Source organism: Melospiza melodia, chromosome 26 (assembly GCF_035770615.1).
Source record: "Melospiza melodia melodia isolate bMelMel2 chromosome 26, bMelMel2.pri, whole genome shotgun sequence".
Lineage (NCBI taxonomy): Eukaryota > Metazoa > Chordata > Aves > Passeriformes > Passerellidae > Melospiza > Melospiza melodia.
Genome location: NC_086219.1, coordinates 5837295 through 5855722, shown reverse-complemented (window position 1 = coordinate 5855722; position 18428 = coordinate 5837295). Strand labels below are relative to the sequence as shown.

Here is an 18428-nt window from a genome sequence, read left to right as displayed (position 1 = left end):
AAACCCGTGTAATAAAAGGGAGAGGATTGCACAAGGCCGGGGAAAAATAAGAGATCTCTGTAAAAGTGAAGCCCCCGAGCGGCTCCGGCAGCCCCGGCTCAGGGGGTGGTGCGGCCGCCTCGGCTCGAAACAAAACGCCCCAACAAAGCGTATTTAAAAAAAGAGAGAGAGGAAAAAAAATGGTGGTGTTTGTAGCGCGAGATGGTGGGATAAAGGAGCTGATCCCTCCTCCTGGATCTACAGCAAAGCCGGCCATTGCAGTTCCATTTATCCTTTTTTTGTGCAATGAATTGTCTGATCCGGACTATTGGGTTGCATTTGCAGCTTGACTTACTGCGGTTTGGTTCTGTTGTGCTTTTTTCCTTTTTGTTTCTTTTTCATTCTTTGTTTGGTTTTGGTTTTGGTTTTTTTATTTTTTTTCTGGGTGTACTTTTTTCCTTTTTTTCATTAAAAAATAATCCTTCCCAAATCTCCCAAGAAAAATCTACATCTCTGTGGAACAAATAAAACATTCAGGCATAAACTTCCAGCATGGACTGTAAAAAAAGAGATGGGTTGGTTTTTGTTATTTTTTCTTTTTTTATTTTTATTTTTGATGGCATTTTTTCTCCTGCTTTTAGGACACATTGTAGTAGGAAACCAATGGAGGAAAACAAAGGTAAAAAATATATATATATATATAAAATTAAAGATATATTGGGCCAAAGTTATAGTGATTATATATAATTAAATTATAGTTTTTAGGTGTGTGGGCTTATTTTATACTTTAAGTAGTCCCTGGGAAGAGGTCATATGTATATAAAAATATGAAATACATAGCAGTATTTATATATTTATATTTCATAAATATATACAAGTATTTCTGTATCTGTAGAAATAAAAGAGCATCTGTATGGGCCTAAATCTGCAATTCTATGGGAAAAAGCAGTATTTTTAGGTATGTAGCTTTTAAGAATTAAGAGGCAATGTTACAGCCTGTAACAACACTCTGATGCAGGAAAAAAGGGTAAGACAACATTAAAAGAATATTTAAAACAACAAAAAAATCCCAAACCAAAACAAAACCAAAAAAAAAAAAAAGCATGGTACCTTGGCTACAGCCTCCAACAACGAGCGTGTGGATGTTACGGGATTTGGTTTTTTTTAATGGTATTACCACGTCTGATCACACCAATATATGATTTTAATTAAGCGAATGGCGGGCGAGCTGTCGTGGGGAGCAGGCGAGCAGCGATGGCTTCTTCCCATTCCACTCCGGCTGCGATGATAAATCAATCCTCGTGCGTTTGGGATTTTTTTTTTTTTTTTTTTTTTTTTTCCTTAAGCACTTTTGGGGATTTTCCATGCCGTGAGGAGACCGGGAGATGGCGGCTTCAACCCCTGCGAAGGAGAACAGCGGTGGAAAAGCGAAGAATTAGGCATAAAACTACCCAGCTTGGGTGTGTGTGTGTGGTGATGATGAAGGGAGGGTGGGGGGGGCATGTGGAAAGCGCAATACAGGGCCAAAACCGCTCAGCTGTGAGGGAAAAAGAAATAATATTTTAAGGGTATAATTGGGGGAGCTGCGGGGAGCTGAGGTGAGGGGAAAAACCGGGGGCTCCGCCACGGCCGAATAAAAATGCGCATTTCTGGCCATTTTCACATCCTTTCGCAAAGGCGGCGAGGAGAAAAGGGCAGGAGGGAGGGGGGGATAAGAAGGTCAGGTTTCACCCGCAGCGCTTTCGCCGCCCGCCCGGAGGGGATTCCCACAGGATCAGAGCCCTTCGCTGTGCCCACACCGCTCCTCGCCCGTCCTTCCCCCCGCTCTCCGCCCGCCGCCATTTTGTCGCCTCAGAGCCGCTCCCGCGGCCCCGCCGGGCGGCCATTTTGTGAAGCGAGTGCGGGGGGGGGCAGCGCCTGAGGGGCCGTGAGGGGCAGCCTCGGCCGGCGCCGCCTTTTGTCACCCCAAACCTTCCTTTTCCTCCTCGTTTTATCTTTTTTTTTTTTTCTTCAGGAGTTTCTCTTTTTCCTCACGAAACAAAAAACCCCGCCTAGAGCCCCATCGCCTCAGCAAAAAAACAAACAAACAATAAAATAAAAACCCAACATACTCAGATGAAGCAATCCAATAAATGAGATTAAAGCATATTCCCCAGCTCGGCTGTGAGGAAAAGTTTAGCAGCACGGAGAATTAAGGTATATATTATTATATACATATTAATTCCCCTTCCTTCTCCACTTTTTTTCCCCCACTGATAAATCCCTGACGTCAATAATCCGCCTTGACAAAGGGGATAACCTCTTCGAAAAATATCCACGTTTTTATTTCAATAAAACACCTCATTCACACTGCTTTACTGGACATTTCATCAAAATAAAGATACAACTTAAACCACTTGAAGCCAAATCTGGGTGAAAATTGGTAATTTTCAGGAAATAGGGCTTCAGGATGCTGTAATCACTGATAGGATGAAGGGAATCTGGGATATGAAGTAGCAAAACCCTGCTCACAGGTGTGTGCTGTGTGTCTGTTCACAGAAATAGGGTGGGTTGGGCTTTTTATCCTTTATTTTATAAAGAAGCCAGTATAGCACTGGCAGCCTGGTAACGCGCTTGCGCACTCGCCTCATCCCTTTCCCCTCATGCTATCAAAATCAATGGGTTTTAAAACTACGTTGTGGCAGTGGGTGGTTCAGTTTTGCCAGGAAAACTGAGGATAAATGAGAATATTAGCATACAGCTTTTTTTTTCTTTTCTTTTTTTTTTTAATACATATCTCACCTGTGCTGCATCAGGAGAAATCCACGCTTGGGCTGTTCCTTGTATAATCCCAGCTGGTGTTCACCTCTCCCAGAATCAGCAGGATCCGACCAATTTTTATTTAAGAAATAAAATTTTTTTTTAGGCTGTGTCAAAGGAACGTGTAGAAAATAGGTCTGAATGCTCTGTGGGGAAGAACAACGCTGCAGGGAGCTGGCTGGGATGGCATTACCATTAACCTGGTATCCAAAGGAAAAAACACCCCAGTTGTCCTGCAGCTCTTTCTATCTTATTGGAGAAAATCCTGCAGCACCCAGCCTTGCTCCCAGCACCTTTTCCAGCCCCTTTATCATCCCACTATCCTTGCACCACACTACAAATCTTCCATTTTCCAAAGAAACCTGCAAAAAGGTTGATTTTTGTTTTCCACGAAGCAACGCTTTAACCACTGATTCAAAACCACTACAAGCCGTGCCTGGCAGCTCCTCCTTCAATTTAAAACCTCTTTTTAAAAACCAGGCAGTCTTTTGAGTTGTAAAAAGATAACCTTTAGGGTTTTTTTATGGGACACACGGTTGTATTCCTGGGAGCATGTTGGCCTCGCAGCAGAGAGAGAATCAGATGCCTTCGCTGGGAAAGCCCAAGGAAATTTTATCCGCGGGCCGCACCCAGCCTGAAGTGAGGAAATATTTGCATTTGCTGCTCCTTGGAAGGCAGCCAGGTCCTTCCCGCTCTCCCCAGCCTGCCAAGAGGGATTGCAAGAGCTGATTGCAGCAGCCAAGGAAGGGCTGGAGCCATCCGGAGCGCTGCCATCCTCTCTGCCCTTTGCCATTGCCACAGGGACAAGAGGAGGCACTTGGAGTAGGGCTTACACCCGGGTGGTCCAAGGTGGGCTTGGACCCCCAAAATGTTGCTGTTCAGGGCAGGATGTGTGGTTGGGTCATTTCTGCTGACCTGGGTGCTTGCAGAAGTGCTTGTGACGGGGTGAGGAGCCCAAGGACAGGCTGAGCCCTTGCAGCCGGTCTGGGTTTGCTCGGCAGCGGGACGGGATCCAGCTCCTGCAGGATCTCCTGCATGCGGCTCAGAATTCCTCGAGCTCCTCCCAAGGGAAAACACGGGGCTGTGCTTTTCAGGCACAATGCTCCCCCATGCATCAGCTCATAGTGCTTCTCTCCCTTTATCTGGGAAGAAGATGCCTTAAATCAGCCTTTTTGTCCTCTTACCCGTGTCCATCTATCCCTGTCCCTTGTCACCCTCCAATCCTGAAATATCACGTCAAGTCTGACCGCACCACATCCCTTCACTATGCTGCCAAACACTCCAGTGGTGCCTTTCCTTTCTCCTTGCTTTCCAGGACCTTCTCCAAGGCTGCCTGTAAATAAAAGCATTTCCCTGCCTGTCTCCGGCCAAAAATTCTGCAGTCCCAGTGCCAACAGCCTGTCCTGGAAGGCTCCAAGGGGGAAATACCCAACTCCTTCCCACCATTCCTCAGTGGAAGGGTAGTGCAACTTGGAATAACACATCCAAAACACCACTCAGCATTGTACTTCCATCCTCCTCAAAAACCTTGAGTGGAAAAATATCTGTATTACAAAAAGCAAGCAGCTCTTTGCCCTCCGGGCCTTCTTTTTCCTGCTCCCTTTGGCCACTGCCACATCCTTTTACTTTTTTAGCATCATTTTGATGCCAGATTTTCCTCACAGTGCAAGCAGCTTTGGAAAGTGAGAGCTGACTTGGAGCACAGGAATTCCTTGGCATGGGACAAGGAGTTCCCACCCAACCGGACCCAAAGCCACCAACTTACGTGACCGGGACAAACCACAACTTATTTATAAATACCTTTAAAGCAAGTTGCGACCTGATTGATGGCCCGGAGATGCTCATTAACAAACACTGAGTAATCAGCTTTGTAGACAGGGAAGAGTCATCAGGAAATAGTTATTGATGTGATTAATTAACCATCATTAACCCCTTCACTCATAAACACAGCACGCGCCGGAGATGTTGTATGTGATCCAGGAGCTGCTGGTCTGGTGGTTGCTTTCTTTGTTTACAGCTCCCATTTTCCATCAGGAAAGCATTAAACATCATCTCACATGCTCTTGCTATTTTCTGCTCTTGATTTGTGGCTTTTTAAACACTTTCAGTTAAAAAGAAAGTTAAAAAAGTTTCTCCGCCTGGTTTGCAACGCCCACGCAAACAAAACCACTAAGCACCGGCAACATCGGTTGTGCAGATGTTGGGCACGCAGAGAAATGGTCTAATTTCTGCTGGTTTGAGGCCTGGACTGAGAGGAGATCAAAAAGCTTCCACTGGCAGAGCAATATAATCTTGGATAATATGCAGAAAGGGGGCTGTCCGTCTTTCCCAGCGTTCCAGCCCTGCGGGATGCTTTTAGCTGGAGTTTCTGCCTGATGGAGGAATCTGTGCTCCGGCTGCCCTCTGCCGGCTCCGGGATAGATAGTCAGCAAAAAAAAACCCAAACCACACCAAAACCCCTTTTATCAACATCACGAAACATCGCCAGATCCCATATCCACCCCAAAAAACAACACTCGGCTCTCCCCTCGGTGACAGCAGCATCTACCACATTGCTACACCCTAAAATCAACTTTTGTGGACCTTAGTTATGGACCAATTATCACCACGCCTAGAAAATCCAAAACCGGCTTTTTTTCCTTATTTTTAAACTTGGATTTGGTAGGTTTGGAATGCAGGGTGGATGAAAGGAATGAGAGTTTTTAAACTTGGGGTTTTATTTAACTGCGAGTAACTAAATCAGTGCCCGCTCTCCACAGAGAGAAACATTTCAGTGAAACCCCAAGGAAGCTTGAGAAGAAAGAAACACCACCCAAGAAAACCAAACTGGCCTTTGGAAGAAGGAGTTTTAAAAAAGAAATAAGGAGTAAAACCTCCATTCCTCATTGCTGCTCTGTCAGGGCATTTTAGATTTATCATAAGCGCAGAGCTGTGCTGGGACATCCACAATTCTCCACCCTGCCAGCCCACTGGGTAAGGGTCCTGGGGACATTTTGGTGAGGAAAACCCAGTTCTGCAGTAATTTAGGGGGTGCAGCAGGCACCCAGAGTCAGCCATGGGGTGCATCCCACTGTGGGCACCCCCCGTTTTGGTGCCTGGCACTGCAGGGTCTCAGCAGGACGACTCATTGCGCCAGTGGATGTGGCAGGACTTGCAGAGAAGGTGGTCATCCAGGGGGTAGCACCCATTCTCTGTCAGCTCCGGTGACAGCGGCATCCTGCAGCTCTGGGGGCAAGAGGGGAAAAGGAAGCCACCTTTTAGGGGTCCCCATGTGTGTTACATCCTATTTACCCCGCAAAACCCACCAGCACTCTGAAAAAGCGACAAACTACATCAAAAGCATGCAAAGCTGAAGAAGTTCTCCAAACACCACCCAATTTTACTTAATTTCCCCCTTCTCATTATCTGTAAGATAAACTGGAGGCTAAAAACCAGCTGTGGGTGCTGCCATCCCTGTGTCCATGCTCAGATAAAGTTCAGTACCACCCCCTTGGCTTTGGGGGCCCCCCTCGTACCTCGCAGCGGTAGCAGCTCTCGTGGAAGCTGCGTCCCAGGCACTCGATCTTGTAGGTGTCCTCGTCCTCGTGGGGGACAATGGGGCGCTGGCAGGCGCTGCACACCACGGCGTATTTCCTGATGGGAGCCAACAGGGTGGAGTGAGCCCAGTGGGGTGACAGGGACGAGCCAAACCCAGCTCCCAGTGTGGGACACCCTCCCCCGTGACCAACCTGTAGTAGTCAGGCACGCAGTACACGTCACCCTGCTCATCCAAGGCGAAGCTCTCAGTGCCGATGGCCCGGCCACAGGCAGCGCAGGAGAAGCAGCTGGGGTGGTAACCCTTGCCCAGGGCACGGACAATGTGCTCCGTGATCAGCCCCTGGCACTTGGCACATTTCTCCAGCGTGGCCTGGAATTTAGGGAACACATGCCGTGAGACAGCAGCCCACACCCCGAGGGATGCTCCGAGGGTGCCGGTTTCCCTGATGGAGGATGGGTACCTGGAAGCAGGTGTCACACGTGGGGCACCCGTCTCTCTGGAAGTAGCGCTGCCCAGCCAGGAGCCGGCGGCACGTGCGGCAGGTGAAGCAGTCAGGGTGGTACTGCTTCCTCATCGCCTCCACCGTTGGCTCCCGCAGCCCCAGCGCCTTGTGGCAGAAGGCACAGATGTCTGCAAGAAGCAGGGAGAGCGGCTGGGAGCTGTGTGCCTCAGTTTCCCTCAGTGGGGAGGAGCCCATGCACAGCTGGGTCTCCCTTACCTCTGGAGATGTCCCTCCCCGGGTCTCCATTCACATCCTGCCACTGCTGCTTGCCTGCTTGCTCCTGGGAAAATGTGGGTGGCTTCAATTCAGCAGGGAAGGTGGAAGGAGCCTGGCAAGCGGGGAAGGGCAAAGCCATGTTAGTTATAGCCTGCAGGTGGGGAAACTGAGGCACTGGGGGGACTGCACTCTGTTATCCTCACCTGGATGGTGGCAGGTGCTGCAAGGTCCAGTTGCTGCAGTGCCAGACCCAGCGGCTCCATGGACAAGGGCTGGGGCACTTCAGAGAGGGGCAGGACTGGTGGGGATGCAGGTACAGGGGCCATCGTGTGGGTTTCTGCAGCAACAGACAGATGTGGGGGTTTAGGGGATCAGTAATGTCCAGTAACACCCCATCAGAATATCAGGCTGTCACAATAACACCCCAACAGCTTTGCAGCAGCGCTCGCTGACCTGCCCCAAAAGCAAACGCCATCAAAGCAGGAGGGACAAACAGCACCGATAAGCACCCGGCAGTGGAGAGCAAACAGAGCCCGTCCCCAGGAGCCGGATCCATGCTGGGATGTGTGCAGGGGTTTGGGGAATGCCCCCCTTAAAATACCCCCACATCCCCTTCTGCACGCACAACCTTCAGCAAAGCATCCCCACAGCCTCCTCAGCCCCATCACCATCCCTCCACACCACTCCAGCCCCCATGGACGCCCCTCACCTCCGTTGGGTAACTGGGGGGGTGACAGCAGGATCTGGGGCTGGTGGGTGCCAGGGACCTCGGCACCACCTGGCTGCGGCTCCCGCTGGGTTTTCTCCTTGGTGGCCACGTCCCTCCGTGGTGGCACGAGGGTGATGAAGATGGATGAAGCGATTCTTTTCTCTGCTTTCCCTGGCAACGTCGCTGAAGCCATGGAAGGGCCGGATCGGGGGTTGATTCTAGGGAAAATAAGAAAGAAAGAGAGTAAAACTCGCAGGCACACTGGCAGCTCCTGCAGCCTTGCTGCCCTTCGGCATCAACTCGCTCCCTCCTCCCGGAAAGGGAGAAGGAACGAGTGTCCCCTCCCACGTCACAGCAATAAATGGTCTCATGCCTGGGAGGACACAGGGTACAGAGTCCTGGCGAGGCAGCAGCTGATAGCGTCCATTTTCACACCTCTGTGGCCAAATCCCACCTTTTCATAAGTATTTGCATCCTCTGTATTTCCTCTTATTGCTCCCACCCACCTGGGACTAAATTCCCCATGGGCAGCAGGAAGTACCCACCTTTCCTTTTAAAACACAGAGCTGCTATAGGATTTTGCCTTTGCAATCCCTTTTTTGAAATCTTTCTACATCCCCACTCCCTCTCTCCTTACCCCCAATTCCCTGCCAATCACTTCCAGCCCTGCACTTCTCCCCTTTTATTTATCCATGTGGGAAAACTGAGGTGCAGTGCTGTGAATCACCACGTCCCTGACACTGTCACATCCCTGAGCAGCACCCGGTAGCACAGGCAGGATGCACCCGACCCCGAGAAACCCTGCTCAGGAAGGAAAAGGGCTGTTTATCCAACTTCCCAAGGGGAAAAACAGCTGGGGCGAAGCTTCCCCTTCCCAAATGGAATAGATTGCGGGGTGGAACCCTGAGGCTTTAGTCAGGGTGCTGTGCTGGTGAAGCAGAATTCATCCCTCAGGTGAATCAGCGGCTTGAAAAATACCTGTGTGATGAGTTCCCGGTCTCATGCGGCTCTGCTCCCCCAAAATCCCACTCGCGGGGGTCAGCACATTCTTTGTGGGGCAGACAGACTCCCCGAGGTGGGCGAAAACCCTCGCGATGTTCCTGCCGGTGACTTCAGCCTCTGACTCAAGCAGGGAAGGGATTAAAGAGGAAAAAGCACCCGGAGCACTCGGCTCCCTCTTTCCCTCCCTCCCCGCCGGCTACCGGCGCTACCGGCCTTGCCCAGCTCCTCACCCGCCGCAGCCGCCGCTTCTCCTCCTCCCCAGCAGAGCTGCGGAAAACTGAGGGGGGAAAGAAAAGAACAATCATTAAAAAAAAAAAAAAAGGAAAAAAAAAATAAAAAAGAAAAAAAAAAATTCTCCGGGGTTAATGGGAACCATGTGCTCATCGCATTCCTCTTTGTGCCGGGGCTGACGGGATCCCGGCGGCCCCGTCCCCCCAGAGCCCCCCGGCCCGGGGCCATCGGGGTGGCCGAGGCTCGAGGGGGGAATTAATGGGGGTCCCCCCTGCCCATGCAGCTCCATCCTGGTTTGGGGTGGAGAGGCCACACTGGAAAGGAGCGCCCCTGGTCTCCCTGAAATCTCCTGGGGTGGAAGCTCAGGTGGGATTGAGGGGATAGGGCCACTTATGGGGTGTCCCCACAACCCCCCAGACTGGGATGGCACACGGCCCTCTGGAGCTGCACCTCAGCTCTGTCCCCTGCCCCAGGGACCTCTCAGACGGTGCTCTGAGGACGCCCAAGGAGAAAGGGATGGGATAGGGGTACACAACGCTGGGTGTCCCACCCCAAGTGGTCCCACTGTCCTCTTGTCCCTCACCTTGGGGTGGCCTTGCAGCCCCCCGGGCATCCCCCGTGTCCCACCGTGCAGCCCCACAGCTCCCTGTGCCCTACCCTGCAGTGCCTGTCCCCTTTGGAGCCCCACCGTGTCCCCCTGCCTGGGACCCCCCATCCCCGCCCTGGGAGAGTCCCCAGTGCCCTCCTTGGGGTGGCTCTTGGTCCCCTTTTCTCATCCCAGGATGACTGCGGTGCTTTTCCCATCACCTGGGGTGTCCCCTGTCCCCTCCTGGGGGGGTCCCAATGGCACACCTGGAGTGGTCCCTACCTGAGGGTGGCCCTGTCCCCTACCTGGGGGGGGTCGTACCTTGCGGGCGAGGTTCTCTGCCGGCGGGACGGGTGTCGCCTGCCCGGAGGTGGCCCTGCAGCCTCTCGGGGGGTGGCCCTGTCCCCGTGCCTGTCCCCTACCTGGGGAGCCGCTGCGGGTCCCTCCGTGCGCTCCGCGGGCGCGGCGGGGGCAGCGGGGAGGCAGAGCCGCCCGGCATCACCGCCCCTTCCTCCCTCCTCCTCCTCCTCTTCCTCCTCCCCCCTGCCTGCCCCACAGCCCCGGGCGGAGGAAGAGGGGGGCACGTGTGCTTAGGGTGCCCCGTTCACCCCCCGACCGCCCCACGCTCCCCAAAGTGCTTCGTGGGTGCCCCACGGCCCCGTGGGTGCCCCATATGCTCTGGGATTGCCCCTTCCCAGGTTTTGCCATGGACCCCCCGAGAGCCCCACACACCCTCAGGGCACCCAGCCCCAATGGGTGCCCCCGAGCCCCCCATACACCCCCGAGGTGCCTGTGTACCCCAATAAAGCCATAATATCTCTATATACCCCCAGCATAACCCCCCTCCTCCAACACAGCCCCAGTTACCCCCATGCAGCCCCAGACTCAAAATGCCCCATATTTCTTCTGTGCACCCCCAGGACACCCATGTGTCCCCCTAGAGCCCCAGCATGCCCCACAAACCCCTACAGAGCCCCCCATGCCCTGAACACCCCCAGACCCCCTCCTGCTCCTCCCCACATTGGGGGTCCATGCCCAGGCAGCCAGAACGCCCCTCCCCAAACTGCACCCCACCTTCTCAGGGCCTGTTGTCCCCTGGCACAACACAGCAGGCTGCAGGCAGGGGGAAACTGAGGCACAGCCAGAGGGTCACCCCACTCTGTGCCTCAGTTTCCCTTCCCAAGGAGGAATTCTGCCCACCTCCCTCAAAAAGCTGCACCACCACCATCCCAAGTGCCTTCCCAGCACAATGCGACCCCAGCTTGCTCTGCCCTGGATTTTGCTGGAAAAAAAACACCTTTATTTTCTGAGATTTATAACCCCTGGAGGCCCCTGACAGTGTGGCCCAGCTGCCAGCAACGATGGGACATCCATCAGCAGCCTGCAATCCCACTGGGACCAGAGGACAAACCCCAGCAGTGCTGCGACCTCGCAGAGTCCCCCCAAAAACCAGGGGCAACGTGAGCCTTCCCCCCAACTCCTCCATCCCACGGGATGGGGTTGGACGCCTTCCAGGAGCCCTTTTGGGGGTTGGACATCTTCCAGGAGCCCTTTTGGGGTTGGACGCCGTCCAGGAGTCCTTTTGGGGTTGGATGCTGTCCAGGAGCCCTTTTGGGGTTGGACGCCTTCCAGGAGCCCTTTTTGGGGTTGGACGCCGTCCAGGAGCCCTTTTTGGGGTTGGACACCTTCCAGGAGCCCTTTTTGGGGTTGGACGCCGTCCAGGAGCCCTTTTTGGGGTTGGACACCTTCCAGGAGCCCTTTTTGGGGTTGGACGCCGTCCAGGAGCCCTTTTTGGGGTTGGACGCCGTCCAGGAGCCCTTTTTGGGGTTGGACGCCGTCCAGGAGCCCTTTTTGGGGTTGGACGCCGTCCAGGAGCCCTTTTTGGGGTTGGACGCCGTCCAGGAGCCCTTTTTGGGGTTGGACGCTGTCCAGGAGCCCTTTTTGGGGTTGGACGCCGTCCAGGAGCCCTTTTTTCCTCAGTCCCCACGGGGGATCCATGATGGGGGATGCTGGGGTGCCCAGCAAAGCCACCCCAAGTTTCTGCTGTCCGGTTCCTCATCGGGACGTCTCCCCCGATCCGGATCCTGCCCGACGATCCAGGCGAGGCTGCTGGGCAAAATCCTGTGTGGGATGGGAGAGAGGAGCCCAAAGGTCTCTCAGGGTGGCCCTGGGGGTGTCCCCAGCCCTGACCCCGCGTGGCACGGGGTGTCCCCTCTCACCTGCCTGCAGCAGGACTCCAGCAGCGCCCCGGAGTGCAGCAGGCACCAGAGCTCCCCCAGCAGCGACACCAAGACGTGCAGGATGTCGGTCCATCGGCCCACGGTGAGGAGGAGGATGAAGAGGCCGCCCATCCTCACCAGCACGGTCCGGAACGCCGCCCCCCTGCCCGTGCTCTGCCGGGACTCCTCTGCATGAGGGACACAGCACGGGGGACACTGGGACCTCGGCAGCCCCACAGCGGGGACACCAAGCGTGCCGTGGCTTCACGTAGCCCCTATACACCCCAGTACATCCCATGTACCCCCCAAACGAACCCAGGGCACCCCAGGTACCTCCAGGACATCCCATGTAACCTCCGTACACCTCAGTACCCTCTGTGTACACCCAGGATATACACACACACCCCCTATAGACCCCCAGGACACCCCATATACCCCTGTACACCCCCAGAATGTACCATATATTCCCTACAGACCCCCAGGATACCCCATATAACCCCAGAATGTACCATACACCCCCTTACAGACCCCCAGGATACCCTATACACCCCCAGATTGTACCATATACCTCCTTTCAGACCCCCAGGATGCCCCATATGGGCCCTATACACCCTGAGAATGTACCATATATCCCCTACAGACCCCCAGGATACCCCATATAACCCCAGAATGTACCATATATCCCCTACAGACCCCCAGGATACCCCATATAACCCCAGATTGTACCATATACCTCCTTACAGACCCCCAGGATGCCCCATATGGGCCCTATACACCCTGAGAATGTACCATATATCCCCTACAGACGCCCAGGATACCCCATATAACCCCAGAATGTACCATATATCCCTACAGACCCCAGGATACCCCATATAACCCCAGATTGTACCATATACCTCCTTACAGACCCCAGGATGCCCCATATGGGCCCTATACACCCTGAGAATGTACCATATATCCCCTTACAGACCCCCAGGACGCCCCATATGGGCCACATACACCCCAGAATGTACCATATACCCCCTACAGACCCCCAGAACACCCCATATGGGCCCTATACACCCCAGAATGTACCATATACCCCTTACAGACCCCAGGATACCCTATACACCCCAGATTGTACCATATACCTCCTTACAGACCCCCAGGATGCCCCATATGGGCCATATACACCCCAAAATGTACCATATACCCCTATACATGCCCAGAATGTACCATATACCCCTTACAGACCCACAGAACACCCCATATGGCCCATATACACCCTCAGAATGTACCGTATACCCCTATACATGCCCAGAATGTACCATATACCCCCTTACAGACCCACAGGACACCCCATATGGGCCCTACACACCCCCAGAATGTACTATATACCCCTATACATGCCCAGAATGTACCATATACCCCCTTACAGACCCACAGAACACCCCATATGGCCCATATACACCCTCAGAATGTACCGTATACCCCTACAGACGCCCAGGATGCCCCCCATAGCCCTATACATCCCCAGTCTGTGTTTTATATACCACCTGTACCAGCCTCAGGACAGCCTACGTACCCCCTGCACACCCCATATACCCTGCAGACACCCCCAGGACCCCCTATCTGCCCCTATACAGCCCCAGGTGGCCCTGAGTGGCCCCACACACCCCCCGTTGCACCCCCAGCACACCCCACACGCCCCCCAGAGCTGGAGCATCCCCGCTCACCCTGCATGTAGACGACCAGCAGGGTGTAGCAGATGCTCAGCGGCGTCCAGAAGCGCACGGCCTCGCCCGTGGAGAGGAAATCGCGGTTGATGAGCTCCACGGCGGCCAGGTCGGCCACGGCGAAGGTGAGGCCCAGGGCGTTGCGCAGCAGGCGCGGGATGCCGTGGCCCGCGGGCAGCAGCAGCAGGCACAGGCCGCAGTAGCGCTGCCGGCTGTGCAGCTCGAACAGGGCGCAGACGTGGCGGGCCAGGCGCCGGGCGTGCAGCGCCAGCAGCCCCGCCAGCCCCGCCGCCAGCGCCAGGTTCCAGGTGCGGTGCGGAGCCCCCTCCAGCAGGAAGGTGAGGCCGCAGGACACGCCGCAGCCCAGGGAGTACTGGCACAGCAGGTAGAGCTGGCTGCTGTGGGCGCCCTGCAAGGCAGAGAGGGGGATCATGGAATCGGTTTGAGGACCTCCAAGATAATGAGGCCAGTTGTTCCCCCAGCACTGGTGAGTTCGCCTCTAATCGTGTCCCCAAGTGCCTCATCCAAACACTTGTTGAGCCCTTCCCAGGACCATGACTCCAGCACTACCCTAGGCAGCCTGTGCCAGTGCCTGAGCACCCTTCCCATGAAGGATTTTTCCCAATATCCAATCTAAACCTTCCCTGGCTCAGCCTGAGGCTGTTCCCTCTCCTCCTGTCCCCGTTTCCTGGGAGCAGAGCCCAACGCCCTCTGGCCGTCCCCTCCTGTCAGGGAATTGTGCAGAGCCACAAGGCCCCCCCCGAGCCTCCTTTCCTCCAGGCTGAGGCCCTGTCTCAGCTCCTCAGCCCCTCCTGGTGCTCCAGCCTCTTCCCCAGCTCTATTTCCATCTCTGGATACACTCCAGCCTCTCAGTGTCCTCACCACAGAGGTCCCAGAACTGGAGGTGTCCCAGCAGTGCCAGCACAGGGGACAGGCACTGCCCTGGCCCTGTGCCCACACTGGGACCAGCCAGGGGCCATCGGCCTCTTGCCCACCTGGGGACATCTGGCTGAGGTGCAGAGGGACCCACGCACCCCCTGCACCCACAGCCCCTCCATCCCCCGTGGGTGCTGAACCAGCCCCCGGTTCCCAGCTCCATCCACACCGTACCCCACGGTGCCTCAGTTTCCCCCGTGCCGCCTCACCTTGCCGAGGGAGAGGATGGTGCAGACGGCGCGCAGGGAGAACTCCAGCACCACCAGGGCGGCCACACGGGAGCCCACCAGGGCCAGCAGAGCCGTCAGCACCAGCACCTGCAGCGGCTCCAGCAGCGGCCGCCGCGCCGCCATCACCTCCTTCTCCGCCTGCCTCTCGGGGTTACTGGGGACAGCAGGGGGGACCCGGGGACCTCGCAGCCCCACCACGGGGACACCAAGCATGCCGTGGCTTCATGTATATGTAGCCCCTACACGCCCCCAGTACATCCCATGTACCCCCTACACAGACCCAGGGCACCCCAGGTACCCCCAGGACATCCCATGTACCCTCTGTGTACACCTGGGATATATATACACACACCCTACAGACCCCCAGGACACCCCACATACCCCTGTACACCCCCAGAATTTGCCATATACCCCCTTACAGACCCCCAGGATGCCCCACATACCCCTATAAACCCCCAGAATCTACCACATACCCCCTACAGACCCCCAGGACACCCCATATGGGCCCTATACGCCAAAATGGGGTGACAAGCCTTAGTGACATCCCCCTCTGTGCTGTGCAGCAGAGGCTGCAGCCCCTGCCCTGCACTCCTTGGTGCCAAGATCCACGGCCCAACAGCAGATCCCAAAATCAGATCCCCCAAAACGACCTTCCCCCCAGAGGGGACAAAGGGCTGGCGCTTACTTTGCACACTGGATGTAGAGATAAACCTTCAGGAGGCTGCAGAGCACCGAGACGGCGCAGGCACCCACCAGCCCTGCGGGGAAAGGCAGCAGTGGGTCACCGGTGTCCCCTGGGCTGTCCCCAGGCCACCCTCGGGGTCTCACCTTGCAGCAGCGCATCCAGCAGTGCCCAGCCCCACGCCAGCCCGGGCAGCGCCGGCAGCCAGGACCCCAAGGAAAACATCTTCTGTGGAGAGGAGCCACAGTGCAGCCAGGCCCCGGCTCCAAGGTCCGCGGGGTGGAGGCGGGGAGTGGCTCCCCCCGGCTGGTAAATCATTACTGGGGCAAGCCAGGGCAGCTGGAGCTCATCTCGTCCGGCCGGAGCTCCAGCTGCCCCGTGGAGGTGAAAATTAGGAGAAGAGGGATGTGATGCACATGGAGGAGCTCAGGGACCACCAGCACCTTTAACCCTCCCCACGCCGGCACTGCCATTCTCCTCTCCACCCTGAGGCATCGCAGCATTTCAGGTCCTGTCCCCTCATCTGCACCACCCCAATGACCCCAAGACAACACCAAAAATAGAAAAACCTCTTTATTAACATCGGTGGTGGTGGCAGGAGTCTGTCCTACAGCCCTGGGGGCTGCTAGTGCTGAACCATGTTCCTGAGCTTGTCCCAAAAGAAGAGGCTGAGCACGGTGTGGGGGCCGAGGCGGAGGTAGACGGCGCCGAGGCCCTTGTACAAGCCTAGCAGCCCCTCTTTGCTGGAGATTTGCAGGATACAATCCAAAAACCCTCGGTAGAGCTTGCCCTGGGGAGAGAGGAGCCAGCTCTGCCCCCCTGCCGGATGGGAAAAGCCGCGTGTCCCCCGTGCCTTATCCAGAATGGCCTTACCGTGCCGTCGGCGTCCACGGGCTGGTTGTAGAGACGCGTGCTGATCGTGTCAAAAGGTGTCATTGTCACAGCCACAGCCACACCACTCACCATGCCCCCCGCCAGCACCGCCGCCCAGCTGCCCTTCCTGAACCACTGCGGGAAGCGCCGGCATCAGCTCTTGCCAGCAACGAGAGCGAGCCCGGGGGGCCGCGGGCGGCCGGGCCCGCGCACGCCCCGCTCACCTGGCGCTCGCAGACCCAGTCCTTGGCCGAGGCGAAGGTGGCGAGCTGCACGGCCGAGCCCACGGCCACGCGGGGCACGGCGCCCGTCACCCCCCGCCACAGCCCCACCACCCCGTGCTGCTGGTAGATGCTCTTGAAAGCGCCGGAGATGCTCTGGGGGAAGAGAGGAAATTGGGGAAAATGGGGAAAAATGGGAATGGTGCATCCCACCCGGCAAAGCATCCCACCCCTGCTGGTCCTTGGTGACACGAAGCCGCTGTTGGCCTTGGAGAGATCTCAGGGGGTCTGGGTTCTCCGGATTCGGTATCGCGGCCCCACGTGCCTGTCACACCCCCTCTGTTCTCGCACTGTTATTTTTAGCATCATTACGGGGCCAAGCAGCCAAACAACAGCTTTGAATTCCTGCTGACCAAAATAGCACGGTCCCCGCTGGGGCCCGGAGCATGCACGGACAGAGTGCCACCGAACCCTCTGTGTCCCCCCACCCCGACCCTGTCCCCACTCACCTCATGGTTGTGCTGGTGGCCCACGGCCATGGCCGACAGTGTCTGGGCTTGGAGGTGGGTCTTGACCTTGGGGGGGGACAATGCCAGGTGACAAAACCCTCCAGGGACCCCCCTGGGACCGGCTGTGCTCCCCTCATTTTCTTGGTAGATTTTGAGGGGAAGTTTCAGCCCCTCAGACAGACGTGGGGGACACAGCTGAGTAACCAAGTGGTAACTCCAGACTTTGAATCCCGTTCCTTTTACCCCTCTCTCCCAGGGCAAAGGGACCCTGCAAACACCCACGGCTGGAGCTCTGCAACCCCAAAAAACCCTCTAAAATGGGAGGGGGGAACCCCCACAATTTCTTTTGGGGTAATTTCCTTATGGGGGAGTTCTCAGCTGGTTCCTCAGGGGGATTTGGGGGACAAAGCAGGGGGAGAGCATGCACAGCGCAGCCCCACATTTTGGGGTGGGGGGAATGAAGCAAAGCGGGGGAAGAGAGAACGCAGCAAGCCAGTGTTTATAGGATGCAGCCAAGATGCCGAATCTTTTGGAGGGTCCCCAAAACACCCCGCTCCACACGCCACGGCCTTTGGGACAGAGCAGCACTCACCAGGTACGCGGGGCTGCCCACGATGGCTCCCACCGCCCCGGCCACGGCCCCGGCGGCCACGGTCCCGCCGGGATACCCGGTCCAGCCGGCGTCCTCGGCGTGCGAGTAGCAGTAGAAGCGGACGCCGTTCATGAGCCCCTGGTAGAGCAGCCCGGCCGCCAGCCCCTTCTGCAGCCCCCGCAGCCCGTCCGCCCGGCACACGGCCACGGCCGCCCGCAGCACCCCGCGGTACGGCCGCGGGTACGTGCCCGGGGGCTGCAGCTCGCCCTGCAGCTGCAGCCGCGTCTTCACCACCTCCAGCGGGTTGGTGAGGAAGCAGGCCAGGCAGCCGGCCGTGGCCCCCAGCACCAGGTCGGTGGCCGGGGGCACCCCCCCGGTGGAGGGGGGGCTGTTTTGGGGGGGATACTGGAATTCCTGCAGGGAATCGGGAGGGCGGGGGGCGAGGGTCCCCGCCGCCATCCGGCACCTGCCCGCGGGGGTGGCCCCAGGCTCCACCTCCCCGAGCAACCGCAGGGGAAAAAACCCGAGGGGAGCGAGAGCGAGGGAGCGCCGCCTCCTGCAAAGCAACCCCCCCCCCCCCCCCCCAATCCAGCCCCCAATTTGGGGAAGGGATGTGGGGCAAAGGTCGGGCTGGGGGTGCGAGTCCGGCCCCCCCCGACACCGGCGCGGCCCCGGCAGCCGCGTCCAGCCGGGCCCGCTCTCACGTGATGGTGCTGCCCCGGCGCAGATAGGGAAAAGCAGGCAAAAAAAAGGGCGGCAACATTGAAATGGTGACGGAGGGAGAGGAATTTTGGGGGCGCACGCAGTTTTACTCCCAGGCCCCAGCCAGCCTGGGGAGGAGGATGAGGACTGGGAAACTCGCTGCGCCTGTGGCCGCGGTGCGGGGGGA

At 56.6% G+C, this 18428-nt stretch overlaps 3 protein-coding genes and 1 long non-coding RNA gene across 4 annotated transcripts; 1 reads left to right on the top strand and 3 right to left on the bottom strand.

Moving 5' to 3' along the window:
• The first annotated feature begins 683 nt into the window (after positions 1–683).
• On the top strand, positions 684–2890 carry LOC134429543 (uncharacterized). Its single transcript, XR_010030604.1, has 3 exons — positions 684–1439; positions 1994–2175; positions 2775–2890. It is a non-coding gene; the product is annotated as an uncharacterized LOC134429543 (long non-coding RNA).
• Positions 2891–5476: 2586 nt separating this feature from the next.
• On the bottom strand, positions 5477–8952 carry FBLIM1 (filamin binding LIM protein 1). The gene is made up of 8 exons (XM_063176754.1): positions 8722–8952; positions 7744–7961; positions 7238–7371; positions 7035–7146; positions 6777–6946; positions 6507–6685; positions 6294–6411; positions 5477–6003 (listed from the first exon to the last, which is right to left on the bottom strand). Exons 2-8 carry the CDS (start codon positions 7934–7936, stop codon positions 5890–5892), a joined length of 1020 nt encoding a protein of 339 aa, XP_063032824.1. The 5' UTR covers positions 7937–7961; positions 8722–8952; the 3' UTR covers positions 5477–5889.
• Positions 8953–10839: 1887 nt separating this feature from the next.
• TMEM82 (transmembrane protein 82) lies at positions 10840–15662 on the bottom strand. Its single transcript, XM_063176927.1, has 6 exons — positions 15491–15662; positions 15348–15420; positions 14642–14816; positions 13497–13905; positions 11782–11969; positions 10840–11683 (listed from the first exon to the last, which is right to left on the bottom strand). The coding sequence occupies exons 1-6, from the start codon at positions 15660–15662 to the stop codon at positions 11618–11620; spliced, it is 1083 nt and encodes a 360-aa protein (XP_063032997.1). The 3' UTR covers positions 10840–11617.
• A 240-nt stretch (positions 15663–15902) lies between these two features.
• SLC25A34 (solute carrier family 25 member 34) lies at positions 15903–18052 on the bottom strand. Its single transcript, XM_063176928.1, has 5 exons — positions 17540–18052; positions 16948–17013; positions 16442–16594; positions 16218–16352; positions 15903–16134 (listed from the first exon to the last, which is right to left on the bottom strand). Exons 1-5 carry the CDS (start codon positions 17996–17998, stop codon positions 15970–15972), a joined length of 978 nt encoding a protein of 325 aa, XP_063032998.1. The 5' UTR covers positions 17999–18052; the 3' UTR covers positions 15903–15969.
• Between the last annotated feature and the right edge of the window lie 376 nt (positions 18053–18428).

Bases quoted from the DNA above. Each gene is read 5' to 3' on its own strand.
- FBLIM1 (XM_063176754.1), bottom strand. From the start codon at position 7,936: ATGGCTTCAGCGACGTTGCCAGGGAAAGCAGAGAAAAGAATCGCTTCA. The intron at 7,147-7,237 runs GTGAGGATAACA...CCCGCTTGCCAG, and splicing joins CAGCACCTGCCACCATCCAG to GCTCCTTCCACCTTCCCTGC. The intron at 6,947-7,034 runs GTAAGGGAGACC...TGCTTCTTGCAG, and splicing joins GGGGAGGGACATCTCCAGAG to ACATCTGTGCCTTCTGCCAC.
- TMEM82 (XM_063176927.1), bottom strand. From the start codon at position 15,662: ATGATTTACCAGCCGGGGGGAGCCACTCCCCGCCTCCACCCCGCGGAC. The intron at 11,970-13,496 runs GTGAGCGGGGAT...TCCCTCATGCAG, and splicing joins GCTGGTCGTCTACATGCAGG to AGGAGTCCCGGCAGAGCACG. The intron at 11,684-11,781 runs GTGAGAGGGGAC...CATCCCACACAG, and splicing joins TGGAGTCCTGCTGCAGGCAG to GATTTTGCCCAGCAGCCTCG.
- SLC25A34 (XM_063176928.1), bottom strand. From the start codon at position 17,998: ATGGCGGCGGGGACCCTCGCCCCCCGCCCTCCCGATTCCCTGCAGGAA. The intron at 17,014-17,539 runs GTGAGTGCTGCT...TCCCCCCCCAAG, and splicing joins TGGGCAGCCCCGCGTACCTG to GTCAAGACCCACCTCCAAGC. The intron at 16,135-16,217 runs GTAAGGCCATTC...CTCTCTCCCCAG, and splicing joins CCGTGGACGCCGACGGCACG to GGCAAGCTCTACCGAGGGTT.